The sequence below is a fragment of the Pantherophis guttatus genome, chromosome 9 (genome assembly GCF_059756535.1).
Source record: "Pantherophis guttatus breed Tessera chromosome 9, ASM5975653v1, whole genome shotgun sequence".
NCBI classification, from domain to species: domain Eukaryota; kingdom Metazoa; phylum Chordata; class Lepidosauria; order Squamata; family Colubridae; genus Pantherophis; species Pantherophis guttatus.
Genome location: NC_142071.1, coordinates 818,445 through 835,095, shown reverse-complemented (window position 1 = coordinate 835,095; position 16,651 = coordinate 818,445). Strand labels below are relative to the sequence as shown.

Below are 16,651 nucleotides of genomic sequence, written 5' to 3'. Positions count from 1 at the left end.
CCTACACCCAAGCTACAGATATTCGCCATTATTGCAAATGGTCTAGGGCAGTGTTTCTCAACCTTGGAAGCTTGAAGATGGCTGGCTGGGGGATTCTGGGAGTTGAAGTCCACCCATCTTCAAGCTTCCAAGGTTGAGAAACACTGGTCTAGGGTCTCCTGTTGAGCAGGGGGTTGAGCTAGAAGACCTCCACGATCCCTCCCAACTCTGTTATTCTGTTATAACAAAAATGAAACTGGTTTTTCAAAGATGAAGCTTTCTCCCATCCCTTGAGATTGGGTGGTGGGAACTTTCCTTCGGAATTCTCATCTTGTCTTTCCTTTTCCTTGCCACCAACTAATACCATAAAGTCTTCCTCCCAGTATCTGCATTATCTTCCTTGCAGGCCTTTCCAGCATGTGATCACATTGTGTCCTTTCACAATTTTCTGTGTTTTCATGAGCTGGAAATGAACCTCAAGTAAACCAAGGGCAGCGTGCATGAAATCCTAATATTCTGTTGATGACCATCTTCAAACTGTAGAGAAAGCTGGTTTCTTAATGACTGAGGAAATTAATGCTATTGTCTTCTAATTTTGACCTAAAAACCAATACTTACTTTCAATAAAACAAAACTGTTAGTAAACTTTGTGCTTCAGTGAGATGAATGTAGAAGAGCAGGCAGAGCTGGGGGCAGAGTTAAGTATGTCATCAGCTTAGAGCTTTTGTGTCCCCAAAAGCGCTTCAAGTTCAATCCTTCCCGAATTTCATTGACCCTTAACTGGCGCCAATTTAGTGCTGAACTTTAGTTGACCAGGCATATAATATATGTATATTATAGGCATATATTATTCAGATCTTCTATTCTTCAACCTTATGAATGGTCCTGATTTTTTGTGCCTGATGGTTATTCTGGGCTGTTTAGAACATCTTGGTGTTGTAATTCACCCAAAGGTTTTTCCAGAGATTCCTGAAGTGTTGGTTGCTTTTCAAGACTGCCTCCAGTTCCTACTCTTGCTAATGAACTTCCTTTCCTCAGGTCTGTCGATGGTCTCTGGCATCCACGGAAGAGAAATGCTCATGTCCCTTTGTGGAATTACACCGTTCTTCGTATGCAGGTATTCCCCATCTTTGAACTTGGTTTCCTCTAAGAGCAAACAGGGCTAATGAATAGCTCCCAGCTCATGTTGCTTGGTCTGCATTGCATGCTGGCACCAGAGTCTCAGGAGGCCATATGGAAATGGGGAAGCCATCAGCTCTAATGTATTGTGGATCCCACTAGACCCAGAGAAAGCCTGGAGGACGGTAAGGAGCCAGGCCTACCTTCCCACGATTCTGGGTTCTTAGGCCCTGTCAGAGTAGCCATCCAGTTGTGATATTCAAGATGACAGAATAGGTAAATTATTACATATATTGGGAGCTGCTATTTCATTTTAGGTTAAGTGTGGATGTGGACAGCATGAAATGAAATTTACCATTTGTCTCATCTTTGCCCCATTTGTGTTGTTTCTCTGTGTTATATAATATACAGCTCAAAACAATAAAGGGAACACAAGCAGAAGACATTCGAGATCTGAATGAATGAAATAGCCTTATTAAATACTTTCTTCTTTACATACAGTAGTTTATACACTGCTTGTGTTCCCTTTATTTGTTTGAGCAGTGTATATGTGGGTATATGCATAACTTTGTATTTATTTATTTTGTCATGTTTATGTAGTGTATATTGGAGGAGGTGACCCTTTCAGAGAGCTGTGTGCAATGAAATTTCATTTTAATGTATGCCAGTCAGTGTATATTCAAAGTGACAATAAAGTTATTCTAAGTTCTAGTTCTAAGTTCTGGTTCCCATGCCTTTCAATGTGACATTCCAAACTCCTGTGGGTTTGTTGTTGTTGTTTTCGTCATTTGTGGCTGAAGAGGTTTGATGGTGAAATTGACCGTGGAAATTTTGGCAGGAAGTTGTAACTTGGAAGCTGGTTTGGAAATGGCAGCCTGCCTGCTGCTTCCTGTGGCTGGTGATTTGCCGGCTGCTGCTTTGTGAGTTTTGCCAACTAATTTGCCTTGGAGTCCCATGTTTGTTGCCTTTGTTTCTGAACAGATCTTCATTGTTTATTTCATCGCGGGCATCAAGAAGCTGGATGCTGACTGGGTGGAGGGCTACTCCATGGGCTCCCTTGGGAGGCATTGGCTCTTCAGCCCTTTCAGGTGAGTGATGGAAATCAGGCAGAGAAGGTAGCAGGCGCGTCGGAGAATTCGGCTCCTTCCTCTTCCTCCCTCCTGGACATTGCAACTTTGGATGAAGCCATCTCTCTGGTCCCTCAGGTTGTTGATGTCAGAGGAACTGACCAGTTTATTGGTGGTGCATGGTGGAGGGCTGGTGTTGGACCTTACGGCTGGCTTCCTGCTGTTCCTGGATGCTACCCGTCCCTTTGCCCTTTTCTTCGTCTCCTACTTCCACTGCATGAATTCCCAACTTTTCAATATTGGTGAGTTCTGCAGGATCCAACTGTTCCTTTAAGAAGCCACATGAGAACTTATAAAAGTAGGGTGTTGAGTAATAAGGGTTACGTTAGAAAGGGTTAAGACTGGACTCTAGTCTGTTTTTGTGAGGGGTGTTTAACCCCAAGCCTGCAAAAACTGCTCAGCTGGAATGAATAATGTTGCCTTCCGCAAGATTAGGCGAAGAAGCTTTTGTTAAAGGCAGATTGTCTTATATAGTATTGTTTGCTGGTACAGATTTAGTACCATTTTTTGTAGCGGTAATGCCTTGGGTTAAAACTTAGAAGATTCGGGTTCAGTTGAGCCTACAATTGTGGTTGTCTTTGAGGCAGTCACTTTCAGCCCAGTCCACTTTCAGAGATGGCCTTTTGGGGATAAAGGGTAGGGAGATGCCCACCTGAGATGCCTTAAGCTCTTGGAGGAAAGGAGGGCAGTTTTAAATAAATCTCGGTCTGGGTTGCCCACATGACCAGAAACAATTTCAACAGGAGTCTCTCCTGAGCACAGCTGAATATGCTGGGTGTCCAGATATTTATGCATGCAAAGCAGATGATCTGACTTTTAAGTGACCCTCCTACACCTGTCCTTCCATCATACTCCAACTTTTCACCCCAAAGGCATGTTTTCTTACACCATGCTGGCCAGCAGCCCGCTCTTCTGCTATCCGGACTGGCCACGCCGACTGATTGCCAGGTTCCCTGCCTGCTTCCAAAAGTTCTTGCCACTTACCAAGCCTCCGCAGCGGAGTCTAGAGTGTGTTTATCTGGAAACGGAGCAACAAAGGCCCAGGGGAGCAGCTAGGAAATTGGGGCTGCGGCAGAAGCTGGGAGCCATTTTTACCATTCTGTATATCTTGGAGCAGTTCTTCCTACCTTACTCACACTTTATTACCAAGGTGAGAAAGAACCTAAGTATTTTTTTAAAGTATAAGTGGTTTTTGAACCAAAAGGTTTAGAATGGGTAGTATGTCAGGTTCCGTAAAGACTGGAAAAATAAATCTCAGCACGCAAAAGCAGTAACTAAGTTTATTTATCCTGACATTGGTACTAACTGACCAACTTAAAGTGTTACAGAAAGGAATCTTTGTTGGAGCTGACGCTCCGTGCTCCCCATCACCTTTTAATCAGCATACAGCTCCATCCCAGTGCAGTCACCCAATTATTCTCCCTCTCCCTCCCCAATCGCAAGCCGCTTCAGTTGTTTCATGCTGCTCCGTCTTTCCTTAAAGTGATAGATGGTAATAAACTGCTTCAGTGCATGCCCCTGACGTCATCTAGCACGCGGCTGGGAAGTCGCAGGGAGAGGCATGCCTCGGGGCTGACGACCCAGGAGAGCAGGCACACAGAAAGTGTCATCGGCGAACGTGTGCAGCAGCGGAATGGCGATCCCCACACGTATCGTGGCCCCAAGTACCGTCACAAGGCTGGGGCTGACATAATATTTGATTGATGACATTTTCCATAGTTCTGACCCTGGCAAGGTGGAGCTCATCAATGGACAGAAAGGATGGAGCCCCTCAGAGAAACACCTTCTCTGTGTCCTCCTCTTAGTAATATTCCAGCCACGGAAGAGAAAGGGCAGGTCCTGAACTTGAATCAAGGCTGCCTGGTTGAGTTCTAGTTCCGTATAGTTTTAGTACCCCAAATAGCCCCAAGGAGTCTATGGGGATTCTCCAAGGCATGAGAAGAATAGAACAGAAGGTGCTGCTTATTCTGGGAATAATCAACTCTCCCCTTAACAATTCTCCCTGCAGGGCTACAACAACTGGACAAATGGGCTGTACGGCTACTCATGGGACATGATGGTCCATTCACGCTCCCACCAACACGTGAAGATTACTTACCGTGATGGTCGCACTGGGGAGATTGGCTACTTGAACCCTGGGGTCAGTCTCTCTTTCTTTTCAATGGGCACTGAAATGATATAAGATGGAATAACAATGGTTTCTTCAAACAAGGGTGTGAACATTCCTTTTGTGCTGTACAGCGGTTTGTCGCGTGTCAGGTTGCCTGCTGCACGTGTGTTTGTAAGAGCCATGTGTTACGAGTGTGATGGAGTCTGTATAACTTTCTATGCAGAAGCAATAAATGGGCAAGATTGTGTTTGGGGAGACAATTTCTTTAGTGGTCTTCAAGAGGAAAACCTTCCCATTGGTGCCTGCAGAGGTTTTGACTTTTGGGTACAATTTTATGTACGTTCTTGGATCCAAAGGCTGCCCAACCTTCTCAAAAAATGTATATTATGGGTCCAAGAAATTGAACTACTTTGTTAAGGATTTTCCTTCCCTTGTTTCCATTCCTGCTAATCCTTCTTCGTTCCCTTTATTTAATGGGCTCCTAACTAGTCTTTTCCAGATTATTTAGCTCCTTCACATAATAATATAATCCAATGAATTTTGTTCTCCGAAAGGATGGATCGTAGGAGCGAGCGCTGAAAATTAGCCCAGTGAAGAATCAGCTCTCTCCCTTGTGGCTGTTGCCAGAAGGGTAGTTTTATTACAGTATTTCCAATTTGGGGGATAAGTCTGAAATAGGTTTCAACTTCACCAGATTTGTTGGCATCCCCTGATCTTCTGGGGCTCTTCAACACAATTGAAGGCTCTCTTATGGTCAATAAAGCAGTTTTCTTTTGATAGTCTTGAGTTTTTTCCATGGTCCTGCATTGATTGCAATATGGTCCCTAGTGCCACACTCTTTCTGAAGGCCAGCTTGAACTTCTGGCAATTTCTTTTCGAGGGTCAGTGCCAGATGTTGTATGATCTTAAGGAGAATCATACCAGCATAATGGTTGAGGGCAATTGTGTGTTCATTGCAGCCATCCTTGGAGTTTCCATCCAATGGAATGGAATGGCCACGTTCGTACTGAAGGAAGAGGAGGATTTGGATATCCCAGAGGACAGAGTCGCTGGTTAATCTGTGCATACTTATATCTAAATATAGACTGAGTAAATAGACATTGTCCTATTACTCTCTCCACAATGTTCTACTGGGCAACCGATAATTGAGACTCTTGTTCCTTCTAGCTTTCCTATGGAACAAAGCTCCATATCCTACAAAAACGCCATGCCTATTTAGCAGTCAGGACAAAATGTCCCAGTGAAGTATGTCTATTGCCTTTGATATCGGTCTTGGAAGTTACCCTTCTGATTTGGACTTAGAGGTCTGACCCCCAGGTTCTGCCGCAATGACCCATCCAATGCTGTGCATCCTTCTTTCTTTCCCCTCCTCTGTTGTCCTTCCTTCTGCCACCTGCGCACCTGTTTTCCAGCTGAGATCTGTATATATTGGAGCAGGTCTTCACACAGAGCCGGCGCTGGAAGGACCATGCAGACATGCTGAAGCAGTATGCCAGCTGCCTCAGTCATTTGTTGCGTAATTACAATGTCTCGGAACCAGAGATTTACTTCGATGTTTGGGTTTCCATCAACGATCGTTTCCAGCAAAGGTTAGTGAATGAGACGGCTGACAGTCATACATATCTGCAAACTGGCCCAATTATTACATTGATTTGTTAAAAAAACATGTGATTTAGTTACAGAATCTTCAACAAATGTTGCTTCCGAGCAAAGTGTTCTTTTTGGAATTTGTCATGTGGAAACGTAAAAGTTGCAAAATTGGGATTACTGAAAATTTGGGCAGGTTATGGGAAGAGGTTGGGGTTGTCTAGAGATGGGGATGTTGCTTCCCACTCAGTTCTAAAGAGGAACAGAGATCAAATCTTGGATAATGTTTAAAACATAAAGTTAGGCCAATTGGCACCATAGTATATATTACAATATATATGCTATAAAATATACAAACTATAAACATTAGTTTTTGCATTTATCTGTTTTGTCCCTCCCCATAGATTTTTTAAGGTGTTATTTATTTATTGGTTCGATTTATATGCCGCCCTTTCTCCGGAGACTCAGGGCGGCTTACAATGCGTTAAGCAATAGCCTTCATACTTTTGTATATACTTGCTTAGTAAGGCTTTCACCCCCCCCCAAAGCGGTGTTCTTTTTTATACAAAGTCAGCTTATTGCTCCCACAAACCAGGGAAATGATAGCTGGAAATAGGGTAGCTTCATGGGCTCAGACAGGCCAAGAGGCAGATGGACTGGTTCTTTCCACTGATCCATTGGCCCATGGGGGATTTAATGTTTCTCTCACTCCTATTTCCCCCAGGCTCTTCGACCCAAACACGGATATTGTCCAGGCCCACTGGTCCCCCTTCCAGAAGACCCCGTGGCTGAAGCCTCTTCTGATTGATCTGTCACCCTGGAGGACCAAACTGACGGAGATTGAAAAGTCGCTGGACAACCAGACCGAGGTTGTCTTCATTGCAGATTTCCCAGGTACCGAGTTTCTGTTCTGTTCTGTTCTGTTCTGTTCTGTTCTGTTCTGTTCTATTCTATTCTATTCTATTCTATTCTATTCTATTCTATTCTATTCTATTCTATTCTATTCTATTCTATTCTATTCTATTGCTCCCTCTTGTGGTCAAAGAGTAGATTTTTCAATAAAACTTTCTTGGCCAATCAGAATTCATAAAAATCAGAAAATTTCAGCCACCCACAACAAAACAGTCCGAAGCTACAGCTTACTTAAAAATAGCAAAATAAAGCCACCATTTTCTATCTTATGTTTCTTCAGCAAAGTTTAAAAAAAAAAAAAGGGGGGGGGAGGATTCCATGCTTCCTTATTTCAGCTTGCCTCCAGCAACCCTCTTCCTTGTCATTTAATAACAAAGGGGTCTCAAACATGGTGTAGCAGATCTTCAGAAAGAAGTAACAGGTTGGGGCTGAGCAGAGCTAACTCTTGTTCGCTGGGGGAGCTGCTGGGATGTGGGAAGAACTGAGGAGCTGGGTGCTTCCGTGGTCTTTGCTGTTGACTTTTTGGTTGTCCCTCCCATCCCCTCCCCTCCCATGGCAGGGCTGCACCTGGAGAATTTTGTGAGCGAGGATCTTGGTAACACCAGTCTCCATCTGCTGAAAGGGGAAGTCAATGTGGAGGTTGTCAGTTCGCAGAAGAATTATTCACTGCAGGAGGGAGACAAGATCCAGGTGAGGGCCAGGCTGAATGTCGTGTGGGGAGAACATTTTCCTGTGCAGCTGATGCACTGATTCCCTCCCCCCCCCCCAAAAGAAGAGGGGAAATAGGTAACACCACCTCCCCCACTTCTACGGGACAGGAACTCGTAACAGCATGAGAAATCAGGAGAGGGCAGCCCTATAGGCCGGGTGTGACCTTCAGATCTGGCCTTTGCAAGATCTTGGGTGATACCTTCCAGGTCTCAGATGGAAGACTGGGGTAACCTTTGCCGAACCAAAGAACCAGTTGAAGGTTTCTCTTGCCTCTTAAAGAAACATCCCAACAGCGCTGTGTTTCACCATTCACAATGACGATGCAGTGAGATTCCACAGTTTTGCTAGAAGGGAAGGGAAGGTGGGGGAGGGGCTTCCCTGTCCTGCCCAGTGAAAGAGTCTGCCAAGGGTTGGAAGGAGCTTGGCACCATCAGTCCATGTGTGTGCGCATGTGTGTGTGTGTGTATGGATCTACTGTTTGCAGATACACACACATCTGTATATAGACACATCTGCACAGCTAGCTGTAGCCCCCCCAGGCAGTCCACCTGTTGCCAGTTGGAGTCGGATTGCCCTTTGCACCTTCAGGTGCCAGTTTCTCTCGCAAGCTGAGCTATTTGGGAAGGCAAATGACTCACCACCTTGAGAAGTGCCCTAGATGCTGGTGCTCCCCTGGCCCTTAGGAAGGGAGCCCCCCACTTTGGGGCTGTTCCCAGCTGCCTTTGGCTGCCCAGAGCCTTTCTGCCATTTTCTCTTGGTCACAGCTGCCAGCTGGGGAGTACCACAAAGTCCACACAGTCTCTCAGGAGCCCTCCTGCTACATGTACATCTACGTCAACACCACTCAGGTGGCACTTGAGCGGAATTTCACTCAACTTCAGGAGTTGCGGGAGAAAGTTCAGAACGGGACAGGTAAGCCTGCAAAGCAGCTGGGTGCCCGGACAGGCCCTCACTGTATCAGCACAGCATTGTGGCTTTCTCCTCATGAATATTACTTCGTGATAGCAGACTTCCAAGATCTCAGGGGTTGCCACAAAGAGGAGGGAGGGGGTCAACCTATTCTCCAAAGGACCTGAGGGCAGGACAAGAAGCAACGGAGAGAAGCAACCTGGAATTAAGGAGAAATTTCCTGACCGTTAGAACAATTAATCAGTGGAACAACTTGCCTCCAGAAGTTGTGAATGCTCCAACACTGGAAGTTTTTAAGAAGATGTTGGATAACCATTTGTCCGAAGTGGTGTAGGGTTTCCTGCTTGAGCAGGGGGTTGGACTAGAAGACCTCCAAGGTCCCTTCCGACTCTGTTATTCTATTCTCTGTACTTGCCTGATTTTCAGAAGGTGCTTCACCTTCTGTTTTTGTCGCTTCCCTCTTCGCAGAAACGGAGCCTCTCCCACCAGAGTTGCAGCCTATCTTGGAAGATTCTCTGGAAAACGTGACGCAGGCAGATCCGGTCGTTGAGGCTTTCCTCCATCGCCAGCGACGCATGGAGGAGCGGCAAAGGAGGCGCAACGCCACCCTGGCCGAGAGGTTGCAGCGTTTCGTGAGCAAGAAGTACTTCGTCTTCCGCAGGAGGTGAGAGAGGCGGAGGGGAGGTCCTGCTGGGTGCTTCTCTCTGTATTAAATAATGTCATTACAAGTTTTTATTAAAATAGTCAAAAGATCTTGCAAACTTTAAAAGAAAAATATAAAGCAAGAATAAAAGCTGCAAGAAAACAGAAAATAGAAAGAATAGAAAGAAAAAAACCTAAGAAAGCAAATTCCCACCCTCATCATGCCAAGTATAAACAATTTCACGATTTCTTCCTTTTTTGTAAATTAACAGATGAAAATCTCCCATAACTCCTAAATTTGGGCAAATCTAGCAAGTATCGTCTTCTCCAGTCTAGGTATCAGCAAAAAAACAAACCAACAACCCAAAGCAGACTTTTGTGTGAGATGTGCTGTTTTACACTCCTTGTGCTCTTCACACACACAGGAAAAGCTCAGCTTGGGTTGTGTTGTGTGCCTCCTCCTGAGAGTGTCTCCCTGGTTTTGCCCACAGCCTTCTGATGACCTGCATCTCCCTACGGAACCTGATGCTGGGCCGCCCCTCCCTCTCTCAGCTGGCCCAGGAGGTGGCCTATGCCAACATGAAAGAGGCTGACCCGCAGGAGGGGGCACCGCAGGGGCCTGAGCGCTCGGACCTCTGAAACTCCTCACTACCTCAACCGCAACCACTAGCCGGAAGGCCTTACTGTGGGCCAAGCCCAGAGGGATGTAGCCAGGCCTAAGGAGCCGCCCTGTGTTGCTTAGCTGGAGACCCTTCCTCTCTTCCTGAGGTTGGGGGAGGGGGCTCTGAGCCAGCGTGATCCTCCCCTGCCCTAGAGGGGCCGAGGGGAGCTTAAAACCCCTGCAGAAAACGCTGCAGGAAGGCGGAGGGAGGGGGGAATTCGTGGGCTCAGCTGGCCAGCAGAGTTATAATCCCCATCCTATCTGATGGAAGGAGATCAGAGATCTCGCTCTGGAAACAGTTGTCTGATCCCACCGCGCAGCTGGGAGAAAGGATTTGGGCAGAGGGGCTGCGGTTCCTTTATTAGGACGGATTGAATAAGTCAAGGGGGTTTCAGTTCTCTGCTGTGGGGTGGCCAGCTAAGCAGCTCGTGGGTGGGAGAGAAAGGAATGTGTGAATCCAGCCAGGCCCGGCTGGCCGTTTGCTAAGGGCTGCTCCTCTGGATTTCAGAATTCTCCCTCTCGGCTCTCTGACGTTTCTGCTGGCTACAGATGCTGAGCTTCTCCTCTAAGGCTGTGAGACATTTCTCTCGCTCTCAGCCCCCATCCCATAATACCCCATACCTGAGATCAGGCCTAGCAACACAAACCCAGGGGGGTATTCCCAGCTTCTTGAGAGATTTACAAGAGAAAGGGCCGGCTACATCTCATGGGATTAAGGCAAGAAGAGCCTCATTTTTCTAATTAAAAATTGTATGATGCAAAAGTCTCTGTGTTCTGTGTGTTTGTTTATTTACGCCTCACCTTTTGTGATTTGTGAGCTCAAGGTGGCAAAAATATCTAATAGACCGGGGGTTCCCAGCCCCCAGGTCGTGACCTGGTGCTGGGCCATGGCCTGTTAGGAATTGGGCTGTGCAAGTGGCAGCCATGGGGCTTAGCTGCAGGTTGTCTCCATGCCTCAATCTCCTCTTGGTCGCTCTCGTGAGCCAACATTCCTAGCCTAAGGTTAAACCTGCCCCAGCTAGGTCCCTAGGAAAGAGAGACCCTCGACTCCATTTGGTTGAAGGGATAGGTTCTTTTACTAAGGATTAGTGGTTGCAGCAAAAGTGAGGCTAGCTCTGCGTATTCCCATGCAAAAGTTACATGTTTTTCTGTGGCCCTCCTTCCTTGTCCAGATTATCAGTGGCCAATAGCATCCCGGTTTAATATTTTGGGAACCGCTTTGATGTTAGGCACATCTTGAGGTTTCACATTCTTTCCCAGGCCAGGCACCCTTGGGGAGGCTGGATTAGTCTGATTTGACCCCTCTGGTTCCTGTCTTTCCCTCCCCACTTACATCCTCCTCCTTTCCTCCTGCACAACGTCCCCAAATTCCTTTGCCCCCCTCCCTCCATTTATGGCAGGATGCCAGGAAGCGTTGAGAAGATGGTAGAGCTGACAAGTTAAAACATATTACATGTGACAACACATATCCATTTAAATGAGATCTGATGAAAGCAGGGACGCTACATTTAAAATGTTCATGACGAAAAGAAGTCATGGAAGGTGGTTTGGGGTTCGCCAGATACCAATTAGCGCTCAAAGGCTTTCTCTTCTCAGAAGACAAACTCCAGACATCCCATCCTATCTTGACCTGGGGAACAAAGAGAAGTTTAGGGCTGTTAGAACTTATCAATCAAACAATCAAACCATTATCATTTAAAAAAAGAGAGAAAAATTAAAGTACAAAATAACTATGTTAGCAAGTACAATAATACTACAAAGTCCATGTTGATACTACTAATCCAACTTGTGTGGCCCTCAGGTAGGATCTTCTACTCTACCAGCCACCTCCAAGATGACCCTCCCCCATTCAGGCCCTGGGCCAATGGACAGAGCCAGGTTTTAAGGCTTTATGGAAGGCCAAGGGAGTTGGGGGTGGATCTCACCTGGGGTGAGCAGGGGCCACAGCAGAGAAGGCTCTTCCCCTGGAATTCCTCAGTCGATGGGGTCAGCAGCAGGCCCCTTCTGCCAGCACAAGTGGGGCAGGCTAGTCCCACTGGGGTGAGACAGGTCCTCCAGTAGCCTGGAGCCGTGTCAGAAAGGGTTTTATAGGTAATAACCAACCAAATAATCAGTATTTAGAATATTGTTTTTAACAAGAAAATGTCAATATAAACACATACCCCAAAATTAAATGTATCATACATCAGTTGGAGTACAACAATGGGAAATTTCAGTTATGATCTTTTACTTGGTCATTCACTCTTTTCCCCCTCATTTTTAAAAAAATAATTCAGTGAACAATTTTTAGAAAATTATTTAATTTAGGAATTATTTCTTTAACTTTGAGGCTGTGATAGAGCAACCAAGTGAAGAGGGATGAATGAAAGCATAAGTGGGAGAGAGGAATATTGCTCTGAGAGGCGTTGGAAAAGCCCCCCAGACCAAGAAGACATTGCTAATGTCCAATTGGGCACTAATCCTCCCTCCTTCCCCTGCCTTGGCATTGCGGGCTAAAAACAGCTTGTGATGTGGACAGCTGTTGATCTTTGCAGTCACCTCTCCCTAACTTTGGAGAAGGAACTCCGAATGTCTGGCCTCTTTGAATCCGTAGGATTTGAACTTAGCTAAGCACCGGGGGGGGGGGGGATTTTAGGATTTAAAAAGCGGTGATGTTGATTTAGTCATAGGGTTAATACACACGGGGTTAGTTTAAGAGGGCCTGAAGTGGCACCGAGGCCAAGGGGGCAAAACATCAACCAAGTAAAGATGATGGGAAAAGTTCCCTTGAGAACAGCGGGAAACAGATTGATTGATCTGCAGACCCACCAAGGAAATGAATTTTGGCTGAAGGGAGACCTGACTGTTCAGGATGGGATGGGAGGGTTCTTCCCCACTGACTTACTCTGACCGTTGAGGGAGCAGAGGGAGGAGGCCACTTGTGGCCCAGTCTGGCTGAGCTTAAGAGCAGGAGACAGTTGACCACTTGGCAGGTCAAACGGTTTCGTTTCAGTTTGCGATATCCAGTCTTTTCTATGTCACCTCGGATTTGGCTGGTATTAAGCCCTGAAAGATCCAGGAAGCGTCTTCCTAATTCTTGAAAACAATAGCAGCATTAGTGGCCGAGGGAAGGAGCGCTTCCTTCAAAGTGGGACCCCGGTGGCTGCAGCAGGTGTTCCTGGGCAGCTGCCGAAAGCTGAAAACGCTCCGTGTTGCCCGGTCTCCTCTTCCTTCCCACCCCACTGTGGTCAAGTGAATCATCTGTCAGCTGTGAAAGCAGATCTCGGAACAAAACCACTTTTGCAAGGGATTACAAAGACCAGGAAATACAGGTGATTACCAACAGGTGCCTTTGATACCTACATCCGCCTCTCTTTCTGGCCCTTTGAACTGACTTTGATACGCTGTAATTAGGGATTGTTGGCAGAGGAGGAGGAGGAGCTGCCTCTGCTGGCCTCCTTCCCTCCAGATCCCTTTGAATGTTTGGTTTTGAAGTAGCGATCAAAGGGATTTTCGGAGACTGGGGGGTCCAAAGAGGAAGAAAAAGGGAAGCAGGTCACTATAAATAAGGTGGCGGAATGGCCCCCGAGGCAGCTTAACTCCTTCATCTCTTAGAAACAGAGCATCCTTCCGACAGCAACGTGGCCCAAATGCTTCATTAAAGGTACCACAGAGGGAAGTTTTAGCCCTGGGAACGGAGGGCTTCAGAGGAGCTCCGGGGGCATCTCCAGGGACCACCGAAGTCCTACAGGGCAGAAGATGGAGGCCACCTTCCTTCTGGGGCTCACTTGCCTCTGCTCCCCTTTGACCGCTCTGGTTCTTGACTTCAATACCATCAGGGGCTCGTCTGAAGTGTCCGGTTCCAAGAAGGTGAGAGGTTTTGTGGGAGCGAGTTGCAAAGAATGCGTCAGACGAGAGGAGAGGTCTAATTTGGGATAGATTTCTGGTACCACGGAGGGTCTCGCTGAGGACTCCCTCAGGAGTCTGAAATGCATGGAACACATTGGATATTGTTGTGAATTGGCCCTGGGGATCTGGCTTTCAGGCCAGCTCCCTTCATTTCTCTCCCCCCCTTTCTGTCCTGGGGGGGGAAAGGGGAGGGGGTCTGCTTAGGGAACCATCCAGCTGTTCTCCGGTAGCTAAAATATGAGTTCCCGAAGCAAACATTGGGAGTGAGGAGGAGTTTAGCCTGGGGACCAACCACTCTCCTGCTTTAGGATATCTTGCTGAATATGGCAGACTTCCCTCCCTCTTACTTAAGTAGCCCTATGGGGGGGGGGGACGAAAACATGGTGGGGGCATGTCTGTTTGAGCTAAGCTGGGCCACACCATTTAACTTAAAAAAAGTGGGGGGGGGGGAATTTAAGAGGCTGTCCCCCAGCCCTTCCTGCTCTGGGCCTCTACTAGGATAAAGACCCCTCCCTCCAGGCAGAAAGGGTCAGCATTGCTTGGGGGGGGGGAGGGATCCCACGGCACTCTCATTTCCTCTTATGAATCCCCTTTGGATAGCTACCAGCTTGGATTCCCTGGCCTGTTCCCCAATTCAGACCAACACCCCACTCTCCCTTTTCCTGGCAAGCTCTTGGATAAAGACTTGGGCACCTCTGAATCTTGCTGGTTCTCTCTCTCTCTCTCTCCCCTGTCCCAGGGGGTCTTCTAACAATCCTCCCTCCCTCCTTTCTCTAGAGCACACAGTGCTTGACAGACAAAGATTGCCGGGTGGGGAAATATTGTTACAAGCCCCAAGAGGAGCAGCTGCCCTTCTGTGCTCCCTGCCAGGGTTTACGAAGAAGATGCCAGGGAAATGGGATGTGTTGCCCGGGTACGATCTGTATCAATGGTAAGTGGCAGCCACCGCAGCCCCTCCAGGAGCCTTCCTCGAGGCTTGGGGGTGGGAGACGAGACGGGGGAAGGGACGGGCAGCATCCACTTGCTTCCCACCTGGGCAGAGTCTGATCTCTCACAGAGGATCCACCTGTGATCCACATGATGGGTGTGGGGGGAATCCTGTGATCCCAACCCACCTGGGGATCACCAGCCTACAGTCGGAGGGAGCCGTCAGGAATCAACAGCTGGTCTTGGGTGTGACAAGGGGAAAGAGCTGGCAGAGGGGGGTTTTCTAACCATTTTTGGAATGCCAAAAGGACGGAGGTCAGGCGCACCCATCAGCTCATAGACGCTGAGCCTCTTCCCACACGGGCTGTGAGGAATGCTGTGGTGAGGGGCGGGGGGGCAGGTGTGGGCAAAGGAAGCCTCTGCTGCCCTCCCTCACCTCTCCTGGGTTCAGTGCCCAACTGGCCCTTTTAACCCGAGGCTCCTCTTTTTGATGCCAGAGGTGTGTGCCCAGGTGGAAAGGATGCCCTTGGCTGAGGAGCAGAGAGACGGGAGACAGGCTGAATTGGGTGCCAAGGAACGATGGCCACGGCCAGCTCAAGCCGGGCATGTCCGGAAGGAGGGAGCTCGGCCGAGGGCACGTAGCCCAGGTAAGAGAGGGAGCACGAGGGAGGGGGAGAAAAAGCCAGAAGAATAGGAGAGTCTTTAAAGATCAATCATTTATGGAGAGAATTTTGGAATTTTTCAACCTAAAACGATCTTGTTCCAGTGAGGCCAAGTTGGGGGAAGGGTGATGCATAATTTGGCCATGGGGAATATGTGGCCCCGTTGCATTAAATCTTAAATGTACCAGGAGTGAATCCCTTTTGCATGCAGATGTGGGGGGGGGGGGCTTGTCTTGTCTTGTGGGGGTGACAGCAGGGCTTCAGTCAGGTAACACCCCAAGCCATGATTCGCTGAACTATAGGACGGCATGTCCACAAAGCTACAAACCAGCAATGGGGTTATTGATTAAGATGCAGGATCCGATGGAGAGAGGCCAGTTCCAAGATTCCCTTTAACTAGGGGAGCCACCGGGAGAGCTGTGGGCCGGCCACTTTCCCCCAAACTGCCTCCCGGGAGGTTGCGATGATGAAAGTTGGGCTGCCCCAGGGGAAATGTCCAAAGGGAGGTTCAGGAGGTAGGGGTGACCCTGCCACCTCCCCGAAGAGGGCCAGGCCAGATGGGGGGACGGTCTTCCAGGAAACTCAGCTTTCCCACCTCCACCGCTGCCCTGCGAGGTAGACTAGTCTACGCCACGTGGCAACCCCTTGGTCCGAGTTCAGCTCATCACTGCTCTTAAAAACAGGGTGTGGGAGGGGGGCACTGTTGCCTTGCCACCTGCAAAGAGGGATTGGCTGCCTGAGGAAGTGGCTGGTCTCCGGGTGTCACCCGCCTCTGGCACCGTTCAACCTCACTGTCACCCAGCAATGCAGCCTCCAGAATCGGGGTTCGCTTCTAGGAGACCCCTGACCCTTGTTTGCCTCTTCTCACAGCTGGCATGGGGGAGCGCTGCCTCCGGACCTCCGAATGTGCCCAAGGGCACTGCTGCGCCCGCCACTTCTGGGCCAAGATCTGCAAACCTGTTCTCCTCGAAGGGGCCGTGTGTTCCGGGCGAGGGCAGAAGGATGGCGGGGCGCCAGGCCCCGAAATCTTCCAGCGTTGCGGTTGCGCGGCCGGCCTGGTTTGTCAACGGCCCCTCCGGGGCGCCCCACAGAGAGCTCGCCTGCGTGTCTGCCGCAGCAACTAAGGAGGTCCTGAGCCTGGAAGAGGAGGGCAGAAGCAGAGGGAGCCCGAAGGAAAGCAAAGCGCGCCTGGATCAGTCCACAAGGGGCTGGCTGGCTGCGCACCCGGCTTCACGGACATGGCGCCCCTTAGGACTTTACTCGTCACTGAGTTACAGCCGTACTTGAGCTGGCAGAAAATTAACTAGCATGAACTTTGCTGCCCCCGTTTCTGCTCCTGTCTCTGACCTGGCTTATCCCGGGGGTCGGGGGTCCTGATTACATGTTCAAGGCACTCTAAGTAAAGCGATCAACAGAT

At 48.5% G+C, this 16,651-nt stretch overlaps 2 protein-coding genes and 1 long non-coding RNA gene across 6 annotated transcripts in view; 2 read left to right on the top strand and 1 right to left on the bottom strand.

Moving 5' to 3' along the window:
- Positions 1-10,520, top strand: part of GGCX (gamma-glutamyl carboxylase) — a 15,427-nt gene extending 4,907 nt beyond the window's left edge. For all 3 annotated transcript variants that reach the window (XM_034430727.3, XM_034430726.3, XM_034430725.3), the window contains 11 exons: positions 1,018-1,096; positions 2,080-2,186; positions 2,304-2,467; positions 3,098-3,375; positions 4,234-4,365; positions 5,773-5,924; positions 6,647-6,816; positions 7,394-7,524; positions 8,310-8,457; positions 8,923-9,118; positions 9,588-10,520. In XM_034430727.3, the coding sequence (XP_034286618.2) occupies positions 1,018-1,096; positions 2,080-2,186; positions 2,304-2,467; positions 3,098-3,375; positions 4,234-4,365; positions 5,773-5,924; positions 6,647-6,816; positions 7,394-7,524; positions 8,310-8,457; positions 8,923-9,118; positions 9,588-9,735 (1,705 nt within the window). In that variant the 3' untranslated portion in view covers positions 9,736-10,520. The remainder of the gene's footprint in view (positions 1-1,017; positions 1,097-2,079; positions 2,187-2,303; positions 2,468-3,097; positions 3,376-4,233; positions 4,366-5,772; positions 5,925-6,646; positions 6,817-7,393; positions 7,525-8,309; positions 8,458-8,922; positions 9,119-9,587) is intronic.
- Positions 8,866-13,361, bottom strand: LOC132709495 (uncharacterized). The gene is made up of 3 exons (XR_015729375.1): positions 11,683-13,361; positions 11,264-11,387; positions 8,866-9,158 (listed from the first exon to the last, which is right to left on the bottom strand). It is a non-coding gene; the product is annotated as an uncharacterized LOC132709495 (long non-coding RNA).
- DKK4 (dickkopf Wnt signaling pathway inhibitor 4) lies at positions 13,324-16,651 on the top strand. Of its 2 annotated transcripts, none has more exons than XM_034430732.3 (4): positions 13,324-13,606; positions 14,423-14,576; positions 15,070-15,219; positions 16,105-16,651. In XM_034430732.3, the coding sequence occupies exons 1-4, from the start codon at positions 13,496-13,498 to the stop codon at positions 16,356-16,358; spliced, it is 669 nt and encodes a 222-aa protein (XP_034286623.2). In that variant the 5' UTR covers positions 13,324-13,495; the 3' UTR covers positions 16,359-16,651. The 2 variants fall into 2 exon arrangements, with proteins under 2 accessions (XP_034286623.2, XP_087731879.1); XM_087875753.1 differs by having other exon boundaries at positions 13,483-13,606; positions 14,516-14,576.